The sequence below is a fragment of the Solanum pennellii genome, chromosome 8 (assembly GCF_001406875.1).
Source record: "Solanum pennellii chromosome 8, SPENNV200".
Taxonomy (NCBI): Eukaryota; Viridiplantae; Streptophyta; class Magnoliopsida; order Solanales; family Solanaceae; genus Solanum; species Solanum pennellii.
The window spans coordinates 68,036,895-68,056,737 of NC_028644.1; the positions used below are offsets into that span (position 1 = coordinate 68,036,895).

Here is a 19,843-nt window from a genome sequence, read left to right on the forward strand (position 1 = left end):
TATATATATATATATATATATGAAAAGAAATAAAAACAAAAAACATATATAGAAAAATAATGAAGTTTTCAATTTAAAAAATAAATTAATTAATAGAGTAAATATGTAGTTTATCATTTTAATATATGTATAAAAAATATCACATAATTTAGTCCATCTTCTACTCTGCATAACTTTATATATAGATTCCCGCATAAATTATGTTGGTCTTAATTATGTAGGATTACAAAAAATACAAATAAACACAGTATAAATTAATACATGAATAACTTTTATACAGCATTTAAATTCTTTCCAACTAAACATGGTATAAGTTATGTTGACTTTTATACCTAGCACAAGACGTCTATCAACTTTTAATACATGTATAAGATGTCTCTTTACAGTAACCAAACAACCCCTTAATTTATCAAGTATTTGATGGTATGCATTGTTTAGAAATACCAACTTAGAACTAAAATATTATATGAAAATATTAATATGGTATTTTTTTTATATTAATTTATGTGACATAATTTAAATTTTAAAATTCAACTAAATTTATATTTAAAGTTTTTCATATATCTTTAAAATTAAAATATGTTGACTTATCAATTATTGTAACTTCTAACACTTTTTGCGTAGTTCACAAATATATAAATTTCATTATAAAAAATTTAAAATTTCATGCGTGAATTTTTTATCATACTTAAAATTATTTTACTCTCACAAAACAAAAAAATGGAGCACAAGTGCCATTCCAGATCATGTCAAAGTATCATTTTTATCGAAAATAAAGTCATTTGTCTTTTTTAAGTGTTATATGACTCGAGAATCTACTGATATTACATTATTTTTGACAATTTCTTACCTATCTATTAAAATTTATTTTTCAATGATAATAAATTTATTTTACTAACTCTATATATAATATGATAAAAAGAAATTAAATTCAACTAAACATTGTATTTTATATTACTTATTATTGAGTCCTCTAAAATTTAAGTAAGAGCCATTATAATAAAATAAAAGAAACAATAGAATAAATATTTAATTGACAAAATTAGTGTAGACAATTATATTTAAACTTTATAGAAAAACATAAAATAGCTAAATTAATTTCAAAATCTCTATTCTAAATTTTTTTGCTCAAGTCTTCGCAATCAGACAAAACTTTCCCTATTTGCATAGTTTTAAGGGAAAAAACCGATTAACTTTTTTATTTTAAAAAATTTTGGAGCAACCATTAGCTTATATGTAAGCGCTTTGAAATTAATATATTTTTTATTTACATATAAATTCATTTCCCTTTTTTGGACCGCAATTTATCTTGAATATCTTTATTTTAGTTATCCTTTAATTATAAAATTTGATTAAATCCTAAAATCAAATCTCCATTTTAGAGATATTTTGAAGTTTCCATAGCCTATATATATTTGTCAGAAATTATAATTAAAAAATTACTATATATAGCAAGAGTTTTTCTTCAACAATAAACCAACACAAATTAACGGTCATAAATGCAAGCCACCAACCAAGATTATCGAGTCAATGAAGAAAAGATACAAGGAGCAATATATATTATAAAAATGAAAATTAATTAATAATTAGTTAATTAACCAAAGTCTAACAGTACAATTAAGTTATATTTTCTGTTGCAACATTCTTCTATGGTGTTCTCATTAATTATTTTTTTTAATCATTAGCTCCACAAATCGACTAAAATTGAAAAATAAATTGTATAAATATAAAAAATTTAATTTTTCTTAGGATATAATCCATCGACTAAATAGCATTAATAAAATTTTAAATAAAATAATTACACAATTCAAGCTTGTTTTGAAAAATCGACAAAGATTCTCAACTCGATTATTATTACAAAAATATAATATATTGAATATAATTTTACAATTTCGCGTGTCGATAGCCAAAATAATTTTCACGTGTAGGGTGGCTGACGAAAAGAAACGAGGGAGGTGCTAATAATACTGCTCACAGCCAAAACTGACCCCATTTTATAAGACCTGATGGAGTACTATAATATAAAAAAATTAAAATACACAAAATTGGTGTCAAAATCAATACAAAATTGCAGATCAATGAAGTACAGTGGGACCCGAAGGAGCGGAGTCAAATAGGATCGATATATTCATTTATTCGATAGAAAATTATATAATATATATAAAGATTAAGATATATTTATTTCTTCTATTTTTGCATGTTCTAATAAAAATTACGACTTTGTTATTAATTAGGACAGAAAAAAATTAAGTTCATTCAATGCTTAAGAGGTTATTATTTCCTGAATTCTCATTTAATGAGCTTTTACTTTTTACTTCTGATCAACATGTCAAAATATATGTGTATTTGCATTAAATTTAGGTGAAATAAAATGAGTTTGAATTAATTAATATATACGCTTACTAAATGATAAGTTGTTAAAATGTTTAATTAGGCTAAGATAAGTATTTCCTTAATTAGTGATGGGGACAAGAAATTTTATGTTCCTTAAAAGCATTCAATACTTTTCTTGCTTCAAGTATTTGATAGAGTTTTAAAATATTTTTTTTAAAAAATATATTTTATTTTTTGAAAGTCAATTAAATTTTATATTTTGAACGAATTCGATCGTACTACATCAATTAAGTAGTCCTATAAATTATAACCATTATATATAATCAGACATATTAATTTAAATTTTAAAATTACTTTTTTAAAAAAAAATCTTTTTATTATTTATTATAAAATTATTTAACATAAATTTAAATTTAATCGAACATGTCACGAGCTAGTCTAACTAAGGGGTGGTTTTAGTTGAGATTCAATGACTTTTTATCACAAGCTTAAAGAGGGAAATCGCACGTGTATTGCACATAACTTTGTCATGACCTTTTAGGCTTATAGATATTGGATGTAATAATAAAGAGAATATTTAATTCCTTCTTAATTTGATAAAATATAATATTTTAAATATTCAACTTGCATTGTGATAAACAATATAGTCCTTTTTATTTTTGAAAAAAAAAAGTGTATAAAAGTTTATTTTTAATTGTTGACAGTCTTAAAATATTTATTTATTTGATTAGCTAAATTTAAATATATCATTGATCATTTCTGGTGATCTGTCACATAGTATAGTAAATGCTCTCAAATTATCTCTGATGATCTGTCACATAATATAATAAATGCTCTCAAACTCTTGTAAAAGTATGACACTGATAAAATTCGAAAAAAATATTGAAATCCTTCTAAAATTTTAAGAATGTATTTCACTCGTGTTACAATATTGAGACTATTTTTAAATTTAATTAATCAAGTAAATTAATATTTTTAATACTGTTAATTTAAAAATATTCTCGATACATTTTTTTTCTTTCACCTACTGAGTGAACATTCAACGTTAAGATTAAAATAAGAAGGAAAATTTGCAAGCCAAAAAATAAAGCCGCCGTAGAGGCAACTTAAAGTAAATTTTCCAACTGAAATATTTCACGTTTGTTAGACTTTTAGTAATGCCGTGAATAGACAGAAGCCTACCTTAAAATTTTTAATTATAAATTTTTTTTCCCATATACTAAAGTCAAAATCATTCAATTAAGTGTACATATAGTAAATATTAAACAGAGGAATTTTTACATACAGCCCTCAAAAATAACTTAATTATTTTATATAGCTATAATTTAATAATAATAATTTGTAGCTATATATTATAGAGAGGAGAGAGACGAATGAGATTGAGGGAGAGAGAGGAGAGAGGCGAGAAAGAGCGGGCAAAGAATGGGAGAAAGATGATTTGCATATTATACATATGTATTTGTATATATGGAAAGTTGGGAGAGGGAGGGAAGGCGAGCCAGATTGAGAGAGGAGGAGAGAGACGAGTGAGAGAGGGCAGAGAGTGGGAGAGAGGTGAATTGTATATCTATGTCGATTCTATAACTGCATGTAATACATATTACATTTGTATATATGACAAGCGAGATTGAGAGAGGGAAGAGAGAGGATAGAGAGTGGGAGAGAGATGAATTGCATCTCTATATTGGTTAGATAATTGTGTATTATACATATGTATTTGTATATTATAATGAATTATACCTATGCAAACGTGATTAATTATATAAACTCGAAGTCAGTTCAGGTAATTAATATATATAATACTAATCGCGAATGATAATTATATCAAACTATAACTATAATGAGTAACTACATAATTTTCCTTCTTAACAAATACTTATTTATATTTTAAATTTTTCTAAATGAAAATTCTAACTTCGTTACTAATAAAAATATTTAGAACTTTCGTATATTAGAGTGAAATTATCTGAGATTCAGTCCTTTAGTGCTTTATTTTGGAAAAAATATTAGTAACAGCAAAAAAAGTGTCTTTTTGAAGTGATGAGCTCTCTCTAGATCTGCTTGGTAGTAGGTAAGATTCGAATAATTTGAGCTTCGAATATTTTATTGTTTATTGAAATTTGTGCTAACTTTGAGGTGTAAAATTTAGCATTTAAAGCTTGTGACAGTCCCTTAATTATTCTACTTAAAAATATTCCCTCAGTTTATTTTATTTATCCAAATTTAACTTGATACACTCGTTAAAAAAATAAATATGAATAACCAAAAAAAATTGGCGGATTCATTACTCGTAAATCTATAACAACTCAATAAATTAGATAGTAATATGTTACTATTCGATCTAAAAATTTAATTTATCAGAAAGACATATTTATTAATTTCATATTTAAAATACATCTCCGCATGTACGCTTATTTTTTCAATCAAATATATACATCCTACATACACGTTTATACAATAGTCTTTTACGAAACTCTCCGAAATTTAATATATTCAACTAAACAAATGTTATGGGTAAAAAGCCACTGGGCTTAGATCATATAACGGCCCAACTTGTTACACATGGACCCAACTATTGGGCTGCCCAAGCGGGAACAATTTTTTACTCAATGAATGACAAAGTTAATTATTATTTAATTACATAAATTGATACATTTTAATAAATAATTACTGATTTTAGCGATATTTTTTATTTATTACCATTTATATTAATATTATGTTAAATCTGCAATATGAATTAAAAGTGAATTATGTATGCAATATATATGAATTATAATTGTTTTTTGAAATATGTTATGTTTGTTTGGTAACAATTTGACGCATTGTATTATAAATGTATTAAAATGTGTGATAAATGTATTATTCACCATTAAAACTTGTATTATATGTGAATAATAAATTGTTATTTGTAATATGTATTAAACTTGTATTATAAATGAATTAAAACTGATCAAGTGAATAAAATATATTATTACTATAAATAGTAAATATTTTTTATTATAATATATTTATGTAAATTTCCCATCTTTAAATATCTTAGTCTTTAATTTTTGCCCAAAATGATATCTAGTATTTAATATCTATCCTTAGAAATCAAACTTATATCATATGAAATGTTATTATAATGTGAAAATATGAAAATAGAAAGACCACATTGCAAAATGACCCTTAAAAAATCGAATCTCCCCATATGTAACTTGAAAGACATCATACATAATATCACAAAAGTTGGAGGATAATATCTAAAGTCCTTCCCGTCTTTTGCTCGGATTCTTCAGAAATATCATAAAATTAATCTCAATTCCTTCGTATTAGTGCACTTTTTGAAGGATCAGACACAAATAACATATCATATTTTGGAAAGTCGAGCAACATAGTTTAGGAAAAAAAGAAGATGAATCAATGTGGTAATTTCAGCAAAAGATGAAAAAAAATAATTCAATCTACACCTCAATAGTTGTTTGATTAAGTGCCTTATATCTCCATTTTTCTTTCTCTACAAAATCAGCATCCAGAAATCTAGCTATAAAACTCCATAACTTATACAAATCTTCAAAATTTGTCATCATTCCAATTGAAACACTAATAACTGATACACCAAAACTCAATTTCCCCTTCTTCTTCTTCTTCTTGTTCTTATAATTATCATCATCACAGCTCTCTAAGATTGCATTTTTTTCATCATCATACATTTTTGAAAACCATATATGTTTCAAAAATGCACAAGAAAGTGATATGTTGTGTCGATCCGCGAGTTTTTGTACTAGTGTTGGATCAATCTTTTGGCCTTTCCAATCAAACACATTGAATGCCACAGCTGGTCCTCTATTGAAATGTATGTTTGATCCATAGATTTTCACTAAAGGAATATGAATATCTTCAGTATGAGGATGTTGAAGACGCGTTAACGCGTTTATTAGCCAGTTTATAAGGTATCTTGCTCTGCTACTTGTCAATATTAGTCCGAATTTATCAGCATGGTCTAATCCTCTGCATTCCAAGCTCGTAGTTTTCGTTGAAAGAGTCTTCTCGTTGGATTTGTTACCCCATTTCAGTATTTCGAACAATGTGGTTATTTTCTTTGGTTGTTGATCATGATCAGACACTTGTTCGATTTCTTGGAATTCTGAAACAGAGTTTTCTTGATTGTATACTGATGAAGTTGAAGAAGAAGAGGAGGAGGAGGAGGAGTCGTGTTCAAATGATTTCGTGTCTACTGGAACAAGACGAATAATTCCCAAGCTAGTTATTGATTTGTTCAATTGTGATATAGTTGGGTTTTTCACGAACAAACAACAAAAACCGGAAGGATTTTCACCAAACACTTTGTAGAAACTGCAAATGAGAAAATCAGGCTGAAAAATCGATAAGCCTAATGTTTCCATGTCTTTGGGACCTAAAGCAGATGCATCAAACACGACATGCCATCCGTTTTCTTGTGCAATATTCATCCATTGATACGAATATCTTGTTCCCGTTACTTTAGACTGAAGAGGGAAAACAAATAACCCCTGTTTCTTGTTGACACTAAGCGTTTTTCGTAGTTTTCTTGAGTTGATTCTCAAATTAGGCCATGAGAACTCAGCTGCTGCCACTTTAGCCCCTTTTCTCCTAGAGTTATCGATCATTCCTTCTACTGCTTCATTTTCATGATCGTAAACGGTAAGGAGGTTAGGATTAGACTCGAAGGGGTACGAGTCAGCCAAGAGGTTAAATGCAGAAGATTGGTTAGCTGTAAAGACCATGGAGTAGTCATGCTTGGAGACATTCATGTATTTCATAATCCTTTTCCTCATTTTACGTTCAATATCAGATTCTTGCCCTCCGTAGAGCAATTGAGTAGTTAAACTCACTGACTTATACGAAATGTTAAAGAAAGGCTCGTCGTGAGTAGGAGGAGGTGGAGCTGATGATGATGAAGAGGCGATTGAATCGTGAATTGGATGAGATTTGATTATCTTCTGTTGTTGGTAGTAAGAGAAAAGACCATTGCCAGTGTAATCAAGACAAACATGTTTCGATAGAGTGAGGTGATGGTATTCGTTTGCTCGAATTTCATCTGCAAGATTAGTCTGGCTGTAATGTGGATACGCTTCTTGTAAGTTGGCAAATAGTTCTTCGTAAGAAGGTAAACACTCGTGGTTAGTGAATTGGGAATTTGGATGGATGGATGAAGCTATTGCATCGATGAATTCGCGATGACAAGTGATGATTATGCTGATTTTTGAGGAGGGATTTTGATCTCCATGGGAATTCTGGCAGCAAATACAATTGAAACAAGGTGATTGCATTCTTGATTTAGGGTTCTTTTGGTCTTTTTCTTGGCCTTTTTGGTTTGTTTCAGCCTGCAGGAAGATATGTGTAAACTAAATTGAGTTGTTATTTAGACAAGTCTAGAGGGAAAAGAGTTGATCCCTCCGTCCCAACTTAAGCGTCTTAGTTGTTAAAGATTTGGTATCAGAATCAATACATCTCAATTTGTATTGGGCCCCATTTTAAGTGTTCATAGAGGTCTGTTCGTGTGAGGGAGTATTAAGAAGTCTCACATTGGTAAAGGGATGTGAAATCAATCTCCTTATTGGATTTTGACAGACCTCCCTTCATGAGTTGACTTTTAAAAAATTGAGTTAGACCGAATTACCATATGTGGAAGTGAAGTTCAAGAAATAAAGATATGCTATTGAATCTCATAATCTTAAATTAAAAATATGTGTAGTCCTTTTTGGAATGACCAAAAAGAAAAAAACACTTTTTTTTGGAACGACAAAAAAAAAAAACGTAAGACGCTTAAATTGGAACAAAGAAGTAACACGTTAAAGATATGATTTGACCATTTCTATCTCAATTTACAATGACCTCACATGTGTTTCTCATAGGACATAAAGTTCTATATTTGAAACTTAATTATTAGGCTTGGTCAATCTATGAATAGTCACTACATAAAATCATTACTTTTCTGATTAAACATTTGAAAGGGTCTTAAGTCTTGCCGATTAATACTAATCTTGACAGCTTAATCTTAAGATTATATTAGCATCCAATAAAATGTGTGATCAAACAGAGACAGAGCCAAAAAATTTAGTTTGTGATCTGAACATAAGATTTTATCAAAACTCATTTGATTTATGGGTTCAAAGCAATTATTTATACTTGTCTAGTGATTTTTTTTGATACATATAATGTATATGTATTAAATGAATCTGTAACGTGTACTCTAGGTCCGCCCCTGGTCGTAGAAGTAGCCTGGAAAATTTAGCTGGAAATGTCAATTAGCATATGCAAAAAGAGCAAAAAAACAAGGATTTATGCTTTTTGTAGTGGCCGGCACTATCAATCTATTTATCAAAGAAATTTCACTAGAAATATTTTTCTAAAATAAATAAATAAAATTCTTGGACTTGTTGTTTAACGTGGTCACTTTTCACAAATTTTGATTCAAAAAATTTCCAAAATTCTATGTAGTCTAGTTGCTTTCAATCACCATAGTACATTTATATCCCCACCAATAATGTTAGAAAATATCATTATTTTTTTTAAGGTCAAGTTAGTTCCATATAAGTTCCTTGAGATAGTGGTTCAAAATAAATGTCTAGCTATGTATATACATGTATTTATTAAATTTTAAATGTATATATTGTTTGATCAAAGATTTAGTTTAATTTATATAAGTTGTCTTAAATCGTTTATGGTGAATTAACATGCTAGACAAAATATTAATCGACTACGCCTCAATTTAAATTAATTAGGGTTGAAAAACCTATCCAATAATATTATTAAAATTTTAAAAAAATGATAAAATTTAGATAGATATATAGCGGTATTTTCACTCTTGCCGTTTGGGCGGTTGATACTTATATAAATATAATGCCAAGTTTTGTGCAAGAGTTACACCCTATAGACTTTATCAATACAAGAAATATTTTGTACACACAGCTAAGTGTGAGTTGTATGATCCAACTAGTATTTTAAAAAATATTTCACTAACCATAAATTTAAAATCGAATTTTCAGAGCAATAATAAAGTTATATAATCGAATAGCAATAATAAAGTTATATAATCGAATCGCAGAATCGACGCTTATATTGTTTACTATTTAATGTACTTATGTTGCGTACAAAGGAAGGCAAGGGAAGACTCATCGTCAAAATAACAACCAACCAATGACAAAATATATTTCCTTATGAAGGTCCTATTACAATAGAAATTTGACAATCGTGTTGTTAAAGAATGACAAAAGTCCTACATCGGTGGTTAATGAGATGGGTAGACTTTTTATAAGGCTTGGACAATTCTCCTCTCTTTGAGCTAGCTTTTGGGGTATGAGTTAGGCCTAAGACCTAATTTCACATGGTATCAGAGCAGGAGAATGACAAAAGTCCAAAACAGGCTAGTTTTTGGGATGTGAATTAAGCCTAAGACCTAATTTCACACGTGTTAAAATTAAAAGATTATTCTTCTTTGCTAAAAAGGGTAATGAAGCCAATAGAAGAGAAGGACGCAATACATGAGACTGAGGTTGCCTATATCAAACTTCACCCTTGATGTATCTACGTGAGATGTATTCTGCGTCAAAACCTTTTAACACAATTTTAATTTTATCTTTGTGTACCTTGTGAAGAAGGAAAATGCTAGTTTTATTATATCATAATAAATTTGACTAGACTAAGTCAACTAGCTGGTTGTACAAGGCAAATATTGCATAACAGATCAATAGGGTCATGTAAAGCTATCAATCTCTTTCAAGTCTAGCATGCACATGGTCAAAAAGTAGTTAAATCCTATTTGGTGTGTAGTGAGATTGAAGTAGACTGTGCTAATGAAAAATCTAGTAATTAAATTGATTGGTAAATTATTCAAACAGAAATATGTAAATGAGTATAATTTGAAATGTAAAATATATGTAAATGTTTAAACTAAAAATAATAATAATATAAGCGGAAAAAAAATCATAATATGTTGAGAGTGGGATTTGAACCCACGCCCTTTCGGACCAGAACCTTAATCTGGCGCCTTAGACCAACTCGGCCATCTCAACATATATTTATATATTTTACCAAATACAGTTAATTTCTATAATATGTAATTAGGTTATTCACACAAACAAATATTTGTAGGTTGTAAAACAATTTCAAGGTAGCAATTAAAACCCTTCAAAGCTCCAAAAACTTATAAAATACTTTTGATGTTCGTTTCTAATGAATTATTTTGACCTCGTACTTCAAATCAAGCTACATAATTTGAAAATAATGGAGTAAAAACGTATTTAAATGATTCATGTATATAAATTATTAGATCATATATATGAATCGAAGTAAACACATAAAAAAATCCAATTTATGCTAATTAATTAATCAAATGATAAACCATACCAACAAAAACAAATTAAATAATCATTCAACATAAAGATCGTCAATTGAGCTATATCTTGTATTATGCCAATTGTAATGCATTTCCATTCTTCTTCTTCTTTCTCATCGATCATATAAACATAATTAAGCAGACGCAATCGTAGGGCAACTCTCCTTTGGCAGATTACATTCATAATCATATATCTGCCAAACGGAGAACTGCCCTACAACTGCTTCACTTAATAAGCACACTACCAATAATATATTTAGTATAACCATACAAATGAGAAATGTACACATATTTTATAATCTCTACCTCATAGAGACAGTAACCGAATTTGAATGTTTTTATTTTTGAACCACCTCATAGAAATGATGAATGAAATTTATAGGGACATACAACACTTAGTGGTTGCACTACTGAAATTGGATATGCCATTCTATTATGCCACAAGCATGAAGGATATCTTCTTATGATGCCTCCTACTTTTGAGCATTCCATGCCATGCAAATTATCTAGAGATCATGATCATGAATTTACGTTCGAGGTGGCCCAATGATTTGAGCTTAGGACTTTCATATTGGAGGTCTCAAGTTCGAAATTCCTTGCCGGCGAAAGCAAGAAATTTGCCTTCTGGATCGAGCTTGTTAGATTTACCTAATACGGATTACTTCTCTTATGTGTATAGAAACGAAAATTTTACCCCGTGTGCACTAAAAAAATAGCGACCGCAGATTTCCAATATCATAAATAAAAAAATAACTTAAATTATTTGAGGAATATATAAAGAAGGATATCATTCCCTTTGACAGAGCTAGCAGAGATGCTTTAGGAGTAGGTGGGAAACAATCTTTTCTACTTTTGAGGTATATCCTTTGTAATATACTTTCTCCACACTCAAATATATATATTTCCTATTCTCGATTGTACACTAAAATACTTGTAGCTAATATAATTTTTTTAAATATGTCGTTAAATAAGACGTGTGATGAATTTTATAATTTAATTAGAGAGTTGTTTATCGATAATTAATTCTTATTTTTTTAGTAGTAAAAATGTGATCTTCCAATAGAATTCATTATAAATTCACTCGTCAGAGATATTTTTTCAAACGACATTCCAATGGAAATGTTCATTAAAAATTAATGTAGGAACAAAATTTAAGATTTAGAATATTTGTTACGTTGATAAGAAAGTATTAAGTTGAAAGAATAAGAGTAATAACTCAGAATTCATTGTGTATTCACCAGATCAATAATTAAGCTCAAAACATATTATTACTGAAATTATGGGGATTATTATTACAGAGAATGAACTCAATTTTTTACATCGTATTATATATTCTTAATTAATCCACTCTCATTCATAAACAAAACATAACAAAAGAAGAAGAAACGAATTTATTATCAATTAATTTGACTCCTCTTTAGCAAGTCTCTCATTCACTATCCTTACTCCCATATACCTGCACATTTTCCAAAAAAAATAGTAATATTTTAGTAATCATCACATCTTAATTTCTACAAATTATAGGACTTTGGTATATAGTTTAATTAATTCTTATCCCTCCATCTCAATTTAGCCAAGTATATTAGATTGAACACAAATTTTTTTTAAAAAAAGATCCCCCTACCCTACAAGTAGTCATAAATCATTTAACTTGTTAATAAATATAAAAAATGTGTAGTTCTTTTTCTGAATAAACAAGAAGAAAGAAGATGGTGTGGTGCACGAAGCATTTCGTGTTCATGAGAATTCAGGGAAGAGCCACACTTCAATTAAGGCGTATATATAATATACAGAATCAACCTTGATGCAAGCATCAATGACTGATTCCACAATTCGAACCAGTGACCTACAGATCACGTGTGGACAACTTTATTGCTGCTCCAAGATTTCCTTTCAAAGGTGTCATACTCTTTTTAAGTTACTTTTGCTCGAACCGATGACCTATAGATAACTTTACTATTACTCCACGGTGTTGAAGGAAGCTTAAAGGCTGATGAAACATGTCCATCAAAGCAGACTGACGAGTTAGAGCTTCCTTCAACATACAGTTCCCTTTGAAAGATGATGTCACAGTCATTTAAACAGACTAAAAAGAAAATAAACGTTACATAAATTAGAACAGAAAGAGTATAAATTAGTAAAAGTACTAACCTTCCAAGCATCATGACAGTGGCTTGAGGATTAGTACCAGGAGAGTAATTAAAAGTTGAACCATCAATAACCCTCAAATTATCAACACCAATAACCTTATAATCTTGATCAACAACATTACCAACTTGACACCCTCCATGATAATGCCAAATTGTCATAACAGTATCTTTACAGAATTGTTCCAATGAGACTGAAATATTGTCATGTTTAGGCAATAAATTGACTGGAGCACTTGCAGTCAAATTAAGTAATGCTGGCAATGAAATTGAGTCATATCTGAATTGTGAAAATGATTTTGACTCAATTATATTTTCTATAATTTTGAGTCCATTCACACATCTTTGTAAATCTTCTGGCTCTTTGAAATAATTAAATGTTACTGATGGGTTGTCATTCGGGTTCCGGGTTCGGAGCTCCAAATGTCCAGTGGATATTGGGCCCATTATTTTTTCTAATATGAATCCTCCTCTAAATGCTGCTGCATCTAGTGCATTCATTGAATTTATAGCCTTTTCTAAGGCTTCTGGTGTTCTTTGCTTTGGTGGCACTGTTGATAGCTGACCAATCTGAAACAAAATGGCTATTTTTGTAAACTTTTGTGTTCAAATAAACATAAAGGACTACATTGGGCTTCACTTAGGCCCATTTAACATTAAGTTAGAGAAAGTTTGGGCCTCACAAGAATATACATACATTTTGTAGTATATAGTATAACTTATGTATACCAATAATATACCATGTATTTTATTAGCATGTCTAATTTTTCATTAATAATAATCTGTTTGACCAAAATTTTTACTTATTTTGAAAAAACATTTTTAATCAGAAGTTCATTTTGACAAAGTATTTTCAAAGATTAACAGTTTGTATTTGACTAATCAATTCGCAAAGTAATTTTTTGCTAATATTAGAACAATAATTTGCAGTGTTTAGGAAAGCGATTGCTTCATCTTTTTAGCGATGCGAGCCTTCTACATTTCACAGACTAGAATGAATATGTGAGCGCTTCATCGCTTAAAGCGTGAAGTGGGGCTTATCGCTTTTTTTTACTTCACGCTTCCCTAAATACTGGTAATTTGTGCTTGACAAGGTTCCAAAACTGTTTAAATCATTTTATTGCCATTATACAGAAAGATTTTTATTGATACCATATTATAGACTACAACTTCAAATTAGAAAAAGATTTAACTTATATGTATCGATAATGTCTTTTTAACTTTTTATGATAAGTTACCTATCTTATTTTATAGGTCACTACTACTATATATCACGAATGATAACCCGTATATATATATATATATATTAGATAACTTGATACTCTAAAATATATGTATATCATCAGTATATATAACTTAAAATCACGAGAAAAAATTTACCTTCGGGGAGAACATTCCATAATCACTCCGACTAGAACGATAACCGGAGAAATTCTCGCCGGAGGCAGCTTCAATATAAGTTCCAAATCTTGTAATACCCACAACTTGTATAAGAGAAACTTCAACAGGTAAAGGTGATGGCACAAATATTGCATTCATTGGATTATCCATCATGTTTTGTCCAACATTGGGCTGATCCAATACAACTGTAATGTTATGGGCCTTTAAATGTTCTGATGGGCCTACACCACTTAACATTAACATTTGTGGGCTTCCAAGTGCCCCAGATGATACTATTACTTCATTCATTTCTCCTCTTCTTATATATGCTGTGTGTTTTTTTCCTAATGCATCTCTAAATATTACACCATGTGCTTTTGGTCTTGATAATCCTGCAAAAAGTTGTTTAAGTAATACTTTCTTAATCATAAATTAGAAATAAATTAATGAACTCCATTAGTTAATCTCACGTAAACAATGTAACCATCTGTCCTGACTTGACACAGAGTTTAAACCGACATATGTTTGCGTGACTACATATCATCTCATTGATTAAATGTAGTATAAACATTTTAAAGTTAAATTATTGCCAATGTAGAAACATGTCATTCTTCTAACAAAAATTATAAGAGCTTGTCTGGATTCACTTTTGACTTATGATTTATAAGCCAAAAGCAATAAGTTAGGATTTCTAACTTATTATTTTTGTTATTTTGGCTTTAAAATAAGTGTTTTAAGCATTTTTTAACTTTACTCAAACACTTCATGTTTTGATTTAAAAGCACCTAAAATAAGTCAATTCAAACTGACACTAAGTATGTCATATAAATTGTGACGAAAAAAGTATATTACACTTGGTAAAATGTTTTATAGTCATGGAATTGTCATATACTTTTGATACGTGTCAAAAGTCTAGCTCCCATAATGTCACGGACAATGTATTCAGCCAATTGAGGGCGGGTTTTGGGGGATTGCAAGCCTTTATCCATCATAATTTTGTATCGAGTCAAATAGTATCACATAAATAAAACGGATTTTGAATTTCGTTTTCTTTATTTGCATGAGAAGATACGTACCTCTAGTTTGGAATATGATTTTGTGAACGGTAGCATGCAAAAGTAGTGTAATTCCACTAGGGTTAGCATACTCAAGTAGATCGGCAGCCGTGTGCCGACGGCCGGCGGCATCGAAAATTGTGCCCCCAATTTTAGTTCCATTAACATGATCATACGTAAATCCATTGTACGGCACCACCCCTGACTCCACAAGACCGTCGCGCACGGCGGACTGCCACTGCCTCACCGGCGGCTGAAACGCCACTTTATTTTCCACCCAAACATACGATTCGTTCACGAGTTGCCCGTCCCATCCAACGCTGCTCACATACTTCGTGCCGGCGCGTGAGTAAAATCCGGCGTTTAAACAACTTCCGCCGCCCAAAACGCGTGCACGCGCGTTGATTACACCGTCCTCGGAGATGAATCGCTGAGATGGCGATTTCGGTGAGAGATCGGAAAGTGCAGATCCGAATGCCGATAAATATGTGATATTAGGATTTCCGTAAGGTGAACCGCCGCGCTCTAGTAGAAGTACTTGGTAGTTCTGAGAGAGCGTGGCGGCTAATGGGCAGCCGGCGGTGCCGCCGCCGATGATTATGTAATCGTAATGTGATATCTCCGGTGCTGTAGTTGCTTGGCGCATAAATGAGTAATTTGGAGCTGCAAATTTATAAAAAAAAAAAGAAGTTCAAATTTTTGTAACTAAACAAAAATGAATTTAATTTTCATGCCATAAAAAATCTTTAATTTTAATATATTAAGTCGATCACCCTAATTTAACTTAAAAAATTATTCAACAAACAGAATAGTATTATTACATTGAAAAATAAAACATGTCAGTTATATCAAATTAAGAAAGAATAAAAAAATATTTACAGAATCGAATTATTTTTTTTACAAAAATTACAAGTAATTAGCTTGCTACAATATTACAAGTTAAACTACATTGTTAACAATATAAAAGAAATTGTAGGTTTCAACCAATAATTTGTATATATATATATATATATAAAAAAAACTTAAATTATAGGTGAAATTACATTAATAATATAAAAATTCTTTACATCACCGATACACATAAAGTTAAACTTGTAAAAAATATAAATTCTAATTTAACTTAAATTAATCCGTTAATATGCTAGAAATTCCTACTAGCCAAACAGAAACAAGTGTTCACTTACTACAAAACATTGTCACACCTCTACTATTTTCAACGAAATAAAATTTATCAATTATTTTCTTTTACGAAATTACTATAAGAATTTGTTTACCTTTTTCAGAAGAACAAAATCCATGAAAGAGGAAAATTCCAAGAAGAGTAGCAATAATCAAATCAAACTCCATTGTGTTTAATTAATTTAATATATTTAATGATGATAAGATTGATGGAAAAGTAGAAAGAAAAAAAGATGTTATATAGTAAAATTCAAACAATTTGGACGGCAATTAATTTGGAAAACACAAAATGTTCCTTAGTAGAATTTTCAGTATATAATTTTAAGGAACAAGAAAATGCAGGAATTGTGAATTCTTGAATATTTGAGAAAGAAGTAGAACTATATAATAGTGATTTGGAGAATTTATTTAAAGGAAGAAAGAAAATGACTAGTTAGGTCCAAAAAAATATGTGTAGAATTTGAATAAAGAAAAAAAAACTATATAGTATAAGTACTATTTTATTTATTATGGTAGTAGATAAGGCAAGGGAGAGGGGGAGAAGGTAGTTGTAAGATTTTAATTAAATAGGATACATCTTGTTCTCTTTTATTTTCTTTCACATAATCATTATGAGATTTGTCACTTTTAATTCTATCAAATGCCACACATTTGTGTGAAGGAAATTATTATTATTATAATAATCATTGAGAAAGTTTAGATATTATAAAATTTGGATTTAATATAATGTGAGGGGAATAACTAGCTCATAAAATTATAACTCGTTAAATCTATCTAGGTTTGGATAGATTAATGACGTGTTGATATACCATTTAGATTGATCTATATAAGGAACTTCATTTAGATATTTTTAAAATAATATCATTTGTTTATCATATTATATATAGTCATAACATAAGAAAAATTGTTTTGTTAAGTACTCAATTAAACAAATGATTTAAAACTTGATATCTATTTAAATTGACTTATTTTAAGTGTTTTAAAGTCAAAGTAATTTGTAAGCACCTTTGTAATGTCAGTATGATTCAAAAGGTGCTTATGAAAAGCAAAGGGGGGTTTTGCAAAAGCTCTCCTGAAAAGAATAAATGAACTTCAATTATTTTTTTAATTCAGAAGTTATAAGTTAAGATATATAACTTACGACTTTTGGCTTATAAGACAGAAGCTATAAGCTCATCCGAACGGGCACGTAAATACTAGGTGGATTGAATTATGACCTACTCCCTCAGTCTCATTTTATGTGAGATAGTTTGATTTAACACATAATTTTAAAAAAGAAAGACTTTTAAAATTCGTGTGCAAAATAAATGATAGAAATTTATGTGGCTGTAAATCATTTCACTAAAAATAAAATAGACATTTTATATAGTTAAAATGTTACTTAATATAGAAATGTGTCATTTTTTGGGACCGACTAAAAATGAAAGTAAGTCACATAAATTGAGTTAGAGAGTAATATTTATCAAGTAACTTTCCAGCGTGTCAATCAAAGTTTCATTTATTAACTCAGTTCATTTTAATATGCTTAATTTCGACTCGATCCGTCTATTTAATGGCCTTAATATTAATGTTGTGTCCAATTTATGAATCTTTAACTTTGAACTATAGTCTCAATGATATATTTTTTTATATATAAATGTACATGCACATATTTTTGCTTGACCATGGTAATTCGATTCCAGCAACACATATACGTTGATTTTACTAATCTACTATATGAAGGTAGTATATAAGTTTTAGTTAGGGAGGATTATAAACATCTCTTATCGACGATGAAATAAGTAAATAGACAACTTATGCTACAAAATCTCGTTCGTTACAAGTTGTTATCAGTGACGAATTTCATAACTAATTTTTATTGCGATCTATGTAGGGTATTGGAAAGGGGTACGTTTTATTGTTTTAATGAGATATTGTAACAACTGTTTTGAGTAGCTGAAGATTATAATGAGAGAAATTAAACTCACCAATATTTCCATGTAGTCTTATTCATCTTCATCCACATAACTCAATCTCTCTCTATTTTGAGTTTGAGGTCACAATGCGTTTATTAATTATTGTTCATATTTTATGTTTCAACCAACCTCCTATTGTTTTAATGATAATTGGTGTTTAGTCAGTTTTTTCGTATCTTGACTAGTTATATTCACTAACTAGATAACTCTATCTATCAAGGGTAGAACAGACGAGAAGAATCACCTAGTGATTTTTATCTTCGCTGGAGTTTTGAAAACCGCTAAAACCTTCAGAGCCAACCTCTTTTCATCAATATTAAATGTTATATAAAGAGTATATAATTGGCGGTGCAATTCTAATTATTTTTCATCTGTAATTCTTTTCAAGGGTCCCAATTTGAAAAAGGACAATTGAAAATAAGTCATCAAAATTTATGAATATGAAGTCAGTTTTATTGGTGTCTAACTAGCACAACTCAACTTCCAACCACGAAGTTATAGAGCAACAAAAAATTTAAATTGACCACACAAAAAAAAAGGTTGAGGAAACAAATATTATTTAATACAATGTTAATTGGCTTCTATGAACTTATATATATTAAGACGTGAGACAAATTAATTACTCTATTCATACACTTATACAAAGTTGTCAACTCTTAAGTGTAGATCAGCTTTTTTGTTTTTTGTTTAAACAATATATATTGTAAATCCAAATTAGTGTTGTGTATGGCCAAATGAAAACGTTCTTTACTATAAATTTCAAAATTTTGAGAATTCAAATTCGAGATATCTAATTAATATAATACTGTATATGGTATACAAACTCATTGAGCCGATGCTAAAAAAGAAATTGGATAATTTCAAATTTCATAATTTTTATGTCTAAATCCAGTTAACGACGTAGGAAGTTCTCGCAGTTCCATGAACCTTCTCCAAAGGCCATGATCTTCATACTAAATTGGCGATTATTTTCTCTTTTTTAACTTAGTATTGTCAGTTTGTACGAGGACAATTTAATTTCTTGTCAACATTTATTAATGACCCATCTAGTTGGCAGATTGCCCGTCGACATTAATTAAATTGGGTAAGGTGTCACGTAATTGCTACTTCTCATCATAGTGAAACTTCTTTTTTTTCCCTAAAATAATGACCAAGTCTAAAATATTAGAATATAAAAAATAAATAAAACATGTTGTTTCTTTCAAAACAAACAAAAAAGAAGGGAGTAATGTTTAATCACACAATACATCGACAAAAGTTTTAAATCTGCTAATGTTATCGTCTGCTCTAAATCTAAGTTCGTAGGTCTTTAAAAACCATATCATGGTAAATAATTTGTTTACTTATATACTCAACATTTCTCATGGACTCTTATCCCAAAGCTATCCCATGTTTAAACAATTTAACCATGATAATTGAGACATAGTTCAAATT

The 19,843-nt window shown here is 29.4% G+C and overlaps 2 protein-coding genes and 1 non-coding gene across 4 annotated transcripts; all 3 read right to left on the minus strand.

The window, feature by feature from the left end:
* Window positions 1-5,737: 5,737 nt before the first annotated feature.
* Window positions 5,738-7,999, minus strand: LOC107027302 (molybdenum cofactor sulfurase-like). The gene has a single exon (XM_015228480.2). It carries the CDS (start codon window positions 7,623-7,625, stop codon window positions 5,778-5,780), a length of 1,848 nt encoding a protein of 615 aa, XP_015083966.1. The 5' UTR covers window positions 7,626-7,999; the 3' UTR covers window positions 5,738-5,777.
* A 2,290-nt stretch (window positions 8,000-10,289) lies between these two features.
* Window positions 10,290-10,370, minus strand: TRNAL-AAG. Its single transcript has one exon. It is a non-coding gene; the product is annotated as a tRNA-Leu (tRNA).
* Window positions 10,371-11,926: 1,556 nt separating this feature from the next.
* LOC107029077 (protein HOTHEAD) lies at window positions 11,927-16,910 on the minus strand. Of its 2 annotated transcripts, none has more exons than XM_015230380.2 (5): window positions 16,550-16,908; window positions 15,297-15,938; window positions 14,221-14,612; window positions 12,845-13,410; window positions 11,927-12,149 (listed from the first exon to the last, which is right to left on the minus strand). In XM_015230380.2, exons 1-5 carry the CDS (start codon window positions 16,620-16,622, stop codon window positions 12,095-12,097), a joined length of 1,728 nt encoding a protein of 575 aa, XP_015085866.1. In that variant the 5' UTR covers window positions 16,623-16,908; the 3' UTR covers window positions 11,927-12,094. The 2 variants fall into 2 exon arrangements, with proteins under 2 accessions (XP_015085866.1, XP_027775160.1); XM_027919359.1 differs by lacking the exon at window positions 11,927-12,149 and adding an exon at window positions 12,178-12,745 and having other exon boundaries at window positions 16,550-16,910.
* Window positions 16,911-19,843: the final 2,933 nt, after the last annotated feature.